Below are 7,747 nucleotides of genomic sequence, written 5' to 3' on the forward strand. Positions count from 1 at the left end.
AGTCATAATCATTTCCATTAAATTCAATAATGAACAAAAAGTTGATGTTTGGTAAGATTATCTTAAAAAAATAACCCACCCTATTCCCAAATCAGCATTTAAAAAATATCTTCAAAATAAAAAATAAATCAGATAATAGGACTAAAAAAAAAAGGAAAACTATTTATACCTCATAATAATAATACTTAACAATCATAAAAGTACTAGTTTCTAGTAAACAACTTTAAAAGACAATTTTTTATATTTCTAAAAGAATTATAACATAATTATTCTTCTAGATTTACACAAAAAAAACATAGAGTCTAATTATTAATAGATTTCATAACCCAAAAACTAATAATTAATTACATTTAAAAACAATAAAAAATTGTAATAATTTATTTATCCTAACATCTAATAGTCAACAAAGTATTCAAGATTATGCATAGCAAAAACCAAACTTCATGTGAACATATATCTAAAAACTAAATTTAATTCAACAACAATGTGTATTAGTGAATCCCATCGGAGTGAGGCAACATGCATCAATTATCAACAATGATTACGACACACCTTTTCCTCTTACTTGCTCGTTGACTTATTTATCTATTTTGATAAAAAAAAATTGTATAAACTTTAAAACATGAATATTTTTCATCTTATTAGTTTATAATCAATTCATAAAAAATTATTGCAAAAGTTAAAACTTTTGTAAGAACCAATTTAACAACCTTTTAAATATTCAATAAAATCATCTAAAATTTTAAGAACGTTCAAAAACTATAATCTATGGCGACTTTTCATTTTAAAAGCATGGTGGGCTGATATTCTAGCTCGCCTTGACCAATCCGCATTATACGGAGTTTATGAGCATTAGATTTTTATTCTGGCAATACTTTTTTTTAAGTAAAATGTACTTTCAAACCGTGCTTTCATCTGAATGCAGGTTATGAAGAATGATCAGAGCTCCATGCTGAGGAAACATTGTCACAAACGATGTGGGTGCATGGACGTAACCTGGAGAAAGAACAAACGAGAAGCGTTGCAAAATCATGGCAAGCGCAACCTTGGTCTCAAGCATAGCATAATTTTTGCCCATACACGACCTCAATCCATATCCAAAAGGGATAAATGCAGCAGAGTCATCCTTAGCAGCCTTACTTATTCCCTCACTAAACCTCTCAGGCTTAAATTCATTTGCATCCTCTCCCCAAAGAGATGTATCGTGATTGAATGAAAGCGTAGGAAAGATGACCTGCGTGCCTTCAGGGATTGCAATTCCTCCTAGTGTTGTATCCTTGTGTATTTCTCTACGAAACACAGCAATTGGTGGGTAGAGCCGGATCACCTCGTTTAGAATCATTCCCAACTGTTGTCCATAGAACAGAAAATTCAATTAGAAAAATAAAAGATCAGAGTATCGAAGTTTAAGTTATAAATAGCTTCCTCAATTCTTACAGATTTTAGTTTGTTTACTGTCTCAAATTTTGGATGGCAATTTCCAGACTTGTTGTACTTCTGAGCGTGCTTGATCTTGCCAGTCAGGATGCATGGCCAAGAGAACAATGGCAAATGTTAAGTAATTACTTGTAGTCTCTTGCCCAGCAATGAAAAATGTTTTGCATTCAGCTATGATTTCCTCTATTGTGAGGCCCTGATTGCTTTCAGAGCTTCTCATCTCTTGGATTGTGTTCATCATGGAGCCGAGCAGATCATTGCCATAGCCTTGGGTGGTGTTTGGACCAGCTTTTTCTCGATTTGTAATTAGCTCTTTCAGAGCTCTCTTGATTTCTCTGTTGAGTCTCCAACGTTGTCTGTTTCTTTTGAAAGGCAGAAATCTGAAGAAAACAACAAAAGTAAACGTAACATAATGTTCATTTACTTCATCATGTATAATTCGATCTTAAATAAAAAGAAAAGTCACTTGGGAAACCATCATGTATAATTCAATCTCACCTATAGCCAGGAACCATTAATTTTACACTATCCTGACATGCCAAGGACATTTGCTGAGCCAGCAAGTCAAAAATATGTTTTCCTTGGAGATAGCTGCTCCCAAACGCAGTGCGGGCAATAACGTCTGAAGTTAGAGCCTTGAATTCCTCGGCCACATCTACTTCTTTCTCATCATTTTTGACAGCTTTCTCCCACTTCTGCAGCATATTAACAGTGCTCTCCACCATGCAACAAACCATATCCTGATAAAATGTTTTTTGATAAGTTAGTTTATATATATACATATATGAATATAAGGCTTTAACAAAGTTCAAGAAAAAAATTATACATAATATTTTACATCAGTGTTGGAGGTCACAGTCAGTAATAAATAAACATAATACAAATTAATCTCGTGTAGTGATCTATAGCATTAATATACAGCGATTTTCTAAGGCCTTTTCAAAAAAATTCAATGAAATAATCACTTAACTGTTTATACAAAATGCAATTGTGAGAATAAAAGGAATACCTAATTGACAGAAAAGTTTTTCTTCCAGACAAGAGTATGAATCCCATCTAACCTTGAGCTTATCAGTATGAAAGGATGGATTTACTATCCGCCGGTGATGTGCCCATTTATCACCATTGAGCTCCACCAGGCCTTCTCCAAGTATATCTTTCATCACAGGATCCCATTTTATTCCATAGCTCCCCATCTTATCACCTAGCGCCTCCTTCTCCAATTCGCATCTACCAATTACCAGTGTTGGTATGGGCCCCAGCCACATTAGGAAAGTGGACCCTGGTAATTAAATGAGAAAAAAACTATTAACACATATTATCTTCATTGGCTTACATAATAAAATTACCACATTGAATAAAGATTACCATATATTTTGGACCAGTAAGAGTACCAAGGTTGCAGTCTTGCCACAATGTCATGCGAGAGTTTCATAGAATTGGCTGTGGCCTCAGACATAAACTTGGTGAATTCAAGAGAATTTCCAAGGAGTAGCTTGTAAGGAGGGCCTGCAATGCCTTGAGATTGAAAATGCTTGGCTATTTGTAGAGGCTTCCACCATAGTGCTATAGTAAGTTTGGCAGCTAGAAACGCCACTAAAAACCCAAATGAAAAGAATGTAATCTCAGTAATACTGAACAAGGAATTTTCCATTTCTCTCAATGCTTCATGAATGTCATAGATGCTCCTGAGCATCTTGTTCTGATATTTATAAGAGAGTTTTTGGACAATTTTCTTGGTATCTATGATCTCAAAAGCATTTTAGCATTTGTTTTCTTCCAGCCTAATGTTTTGGTTTAATCTCTTGGACAGGATTCTTGCATTTCTTATATGAATTCATTTGATTTATTTTCCTCGGCTGTATACTATACGGGCGGCAGCTGTACCCATTTTGTTGTCGAGCCACATCGACGCCATGTTATATGCTTCTTGGAATACCCGTAAATGACATTGAAATCATCTTGGGAATATTCTTAAGTTTAGCTGGGGACATTGTCGAGGTGGATTAGATTACTTTTCTTATAATTTATTGTTCTTCAATTGTTTTTTTCAACTTAGAATTTAGCAGTTCTCGATTTTTTTGGATTGAGTGTGGCTTTTTCCTTGGATGGCACGGAATTATTGGAAAGATGAATTTAGAAAATCATTTGGTGGCTGTTTCCTATTTAGAACGGCCTTCTCTAATCTTCATATAAGTCACCTATCTTCCTGCCTATTATTTGCATGCTCGTATTGACGGCCTATTTAGCCTTCTATATCCACAAGTTATTGGCACATGGAAAACGTCTATATTGCTTTACTAGACCTAATAGTTCGTGATACTCCGGGCTAAAAAGAAATTAGAGTTTATTTTTGTGTTTTGTTGGTATTGTACATTCTAGAGTAGACACTCACAAACTGCTTATCTTATATGGTTTTAGGTTGTTGGACATGTTTTCCAATAAATAAAAATAGAATTACTTTTTTAAATGGAATTATGAATTGGTGAATTTAGAGATGGGGACCTCATCTTCAACATAGATATTTAGCAATAATATTCTTGTAGGGGTTCGAACTTTGCTGACAAGAATCACAATGCTAACAAATTAAAACATCATAGTATGTTATTAGCAATATGTACATTATTGAATATCGATGTGAGAATCATTAATGTTCTACCTTTTTTGGACACCTTTACCATTATCAAAAAGGTGTTTCAGTATTCATTTGCCACCTCATCTATCCTATCACATCTTCATCAAAGAAAATCATTCTACGTTAATATTTCATACACAATAAAACAAAATAAATAAAATAAACATGTCAATCAAAGGGATAAGGAAACAAACTTAAGAAAACTTATGAGAATCCATTAGAGTATAGGGGATGACATTTGTGCAAGCTATGTCAAGGTGACGATCCATGTCAATGGAATGATGTAGTAGCCAAATTAGTCAACTACCCATGTCATCACTAGGTGTCAACCGCCTACTAAACTCCTTCCACCTATCATTTCTCACCATTTGCTTACCATACCAAGCACTATTCAAGAGTTTGTGGCATGGATCGATGGTAGATGCGTGTTCCATACTTAGTTGCTCACTACATGCAACTTTATGCATAACTTAATGCATATTTACTTCATGTTAATTACCTCTAAATCTCTAAGCATTCTAATTTATTGCTACAATTTAAAATGTAATATTATTTAAACTTCTTCTCTATTTTTATATCATATTGGCTGATCCCAAGTCCTAGATGTGGAGTACCTAGATAGAAAGGTCATATGTCCACTAATGCATTCCCACTGTGGTTAATCCAAGTGATATGTGGAATCTAATTTTTTGCATCTTGATTTCATAACGAGTTTCCTAAATAGATTCCAATAAAAAGGGCAACCTATTTGTAGGCCTACTTTGAGGCATGACAAAAAATGTCAATTAGATAATGTTGATGTTCTAGTCAATACAATGGATTCTTTCAAGGAGATTCCCATTGTCACAAGAAATATTGTGCTATCAATTTTTTCTATCTAATTCATAAGGTTTCATATGCAATGTGTTGGTAAACGGATTTGTTGCTTTAAGAAACTTTCTTGAAAAACTCTGTTTTGCCCTATAATTAGCAACAAAGCGTTCACAACAGTTGAAGAATCACAAAAAAAAGAATGGTAATTCTTCTCTACGTTTGAGAGGGGCAGCTCCCTCGTATACTGGGGGTATTTGAATTTTTCAAAATTTTTAAAGAACGAACAATAAAGAAAGATTGAATTCCATACAAGGTATGAATCTAGATTAAAATAAATTCCATATAATCAAGTTTGAGATACCACAACTTGAAATAATCTTCTTCACATTCAATGTTAAAGGGAAAGCATTAGGTAATCATCAATTAAACATAAGAACATTGATAATAACCCATGAGAATAAGTTGAACACACATCCAAATTGATCTCTATTGCTTAATTGCTTGAATAATACTATCCAAGTCTCTCATACAAAGCTTGTGAAAAAGTGGAATCCCCCTCACATTGAATAATAATGAGGTATATATAGGTGAAGTGATAACCACCTAAGGTACCTACCCTAACCACCTTTATAACTACTTGAAATAACTTCCTCAACTACTTGAAATAACTTCCTCAACTTGGGGAAAAATAACTATTTAGAATAACTACCTATAATGAGAACTTAGGATAACTAAGTCATATGAAAAGAGCCAAGATCATCCTTTATTACAATAAAGAAATAGAGATGAGAGAAAGGAAAATCGATCATGAGAGTTATTTACAAAGAAAGACAAAAACATGATGCGAGTAATACAACAAAAATGAAGACTATACAAAATGCATCCCTGCACTTATTCTAAGCTAACTCCTTGTGCTGCCGATGAGGCTGTTGCTTCTGTAGGCACATTATGTTGTCTAGGTCCTTTGTCTCTAAAGATTCTGAAAAGTCGGATGGCTAAAGTGACAGATTTTCCTTTGGGAATTAGGATGTTGGCTATCCTCATTTTCCATGTCTTCAAGTTTCTATGAATGCCACTTAGTTCTGTCACCATGCTGAGTATCTGCGACATAGAGATTCTCAAGGAAGAGTAAATATCAATCAATTTTTCCATGGTATTTTCATTGAAGTTTGTCCTATTAAAAAGCTACTGATCTACCATGTTCTGGAAGCTATTCTGTAACACCTGCAAATCTTCCATCAATGTCACATCTGGGAGAAGAGCAATGAGTTGTCCTTGGAGTTTGGTACACACTTGATCACATGAAAGCATGAGCTTTTCTAACTCTGATGAAACTTGATCTATGATCAGTAGTTTCCAGTTAATGCTTTCTATCCATATTTCTAGATAATCGTTTTCATTACTAGGCAAGATTTTCTCAGTTGCAAGGGTGTCCATTCCAATTTCTATCATTTGTTTGAAATCATTCACAATTTCCTTCCAAGCTGCTTCCTCTTTCTTAACATTCTTCAAGTCTTTCTCAATAGTATTTTTCTTTATTAAGGCCTCATCATGGATAGATTTTGCTTGGACTAGGAAATCACATGCAAGAGTTTTGACCTTTTCTACCCAACCTTCAATTACCTTTCCATAGGCTTGGTATTTTTGAAGATTATCCATAACATTCCTTTCAATTACTCCTTCTGGTTTCAATATAATTGGTTGGCGATCTACACTTAGTGGCATAGTGGACGTATCAACTACGGATCTCAAGTAAGAAGACAAAGTGTGCACTTGTTGTTTCAATTGATCCTTGGATTGCTTATCCTTTTCACTTCTCTCCACCATTCGGGTTGCCATCACATTAAAGTTCTGAATATCAGACTCATGAGAAGAAAGTCCCATATCAATCTTTGTCACAACAAAGTCTGCAGAGGTGGCCTCATTTGTATCTTTCTCAGATATGGGTTGAGCAATCTCTAAGCACATATTCCTTGAATTTGGATCAGTCTTTATTCTTGAGTATACTTTGAGTTTCTTCGGTTTTTCAGCTCTTCCAAAGAGATCAGATATGCTACTAAATTTAGGTACCACAAGCTATCTACCTTCCTCTTCTTCAATAGACTTTGTTCTAACCATGGGAAAGAAGAATTTTCTGTAGACTCTTGGATGATTTCTTGTCTTGCTACCAGTGTTGTTGTCACCTCTCTGATTTCTTCAAATTGATCACTTGGATTGCTTGGAAATGATGAATCCATGACTAAAGTATTTTGTTGTACTTCTTGTCATGGGGATTCAATAGGAACTGAGGGAGATATGGAATGCATTCCATCATCAAATCTTGTGTCATCCAAGAATTCCACTGGAACTTGATCCTTTTCTTGATTTGTAATAGAATCTTCTTCTATGCCTTTTGCTCTAGATTTCTTTCTCTTTTGTCGAGGTTCATCACCACATGTGTTCTAAAGATTGTTCCTCCTTGGAGGGTCTTCATCTCCATCACTTCCTTGAGTATTCTGGTAAGAAGGAGTATCCCTAGCTAGAGTATGGGAAGAATGCAGTGACGTAGAGCTCTCAAGCTGATTTCCTTTTCTTCTTGGAGTTTCCTTTGTTGGTTTGGTAGCAGTTGTTTGAGTAATCTTCTTCTTAATACAAGCTTCAGAATTCTTGATTACAAAACTTGTTCTTTCTCTAACATCTCTCATTTACAGATCTGCCCAATTCAAATTGGGAAGTGGCTAGGACTGGACTTGCTCAAAATAGATAGGATCAATCAAATCAGATCCATCATCTTCAATTCCTTCTATGGTCCAATCCATCTTGAAATCTTTCATTTGCTTCAAAGTTAACCTTGTCCAATCTCTTTTTCTAACCTCGAACTCA

General features: G+C 34.6%; 1 protein-coding gene across 1 annotated transcript; it reads right to left on the bottom strand.

Annotated features, from left to right (window-relative positions):
* Positions 1-898: 898 nt before the first annotated feature.
* LOC131076644 (cytochrome P450 734A6-like) lies at positions 899-3,355 on the bottom strand. The gene is made up of 6 exons (XM_059220399.1): positions 3,310-3,355; positions 2,806-3,033; positions 2,499-2,719; positions 1,936-2,177; positions 1,487-1,817; positions 899-1,348 (listed from the first exon to the last, which is right to left on the bottom strand). Exons 1-6 carry the CDS (start codon positions 3,353-3,355, stop codon positions 899-901), a joined length of 1,518 nt encoding a protein of 505 aa, XP_059076382.1.
* Positions 3,356-7,747: the final 4,392 nt, after the last annotated feature.

The sequence above is a fragment of the Cryptomeria japonica genome, chromosome 5, assembly GCF_030272615.1.
Source record: "Cryptomeria japonica chromosome 5, Sugi_1.0, whole genome shotgun sequence".
NCBI lineage: Eukaryota > Viridiplantae > Streptophyta > Pinopsida > Cupressales > Cupressaceae > Cryptomeria > Cryptomeria japonica.

Excerpts from the sequence above, each read along its gene's own strand:
- LOC131076644 (XM_059220399.1), bottom strand. The coding sequence starts at position 3,355 with ATGGCGTCGATGTGGCTCGACAACAAAATGGGTACAGCTGCCGCCC. Across the intron at positions 2,178-2,498 it reads TTCATACTGATAAGCTCAAG|GATATGGTTTGTTGCATGGT; the intron begins GTTAGATGGGAT and ends ACATTTTATCAG. Across the intron at positions 1,818-1,935 it reads TTAATGGTTCCTGGCTATAG|ATTTCTGCCTTTCAAAAGAA; the intron begins GTGAGATTGAAT and ends TGTTTTCTTCAG.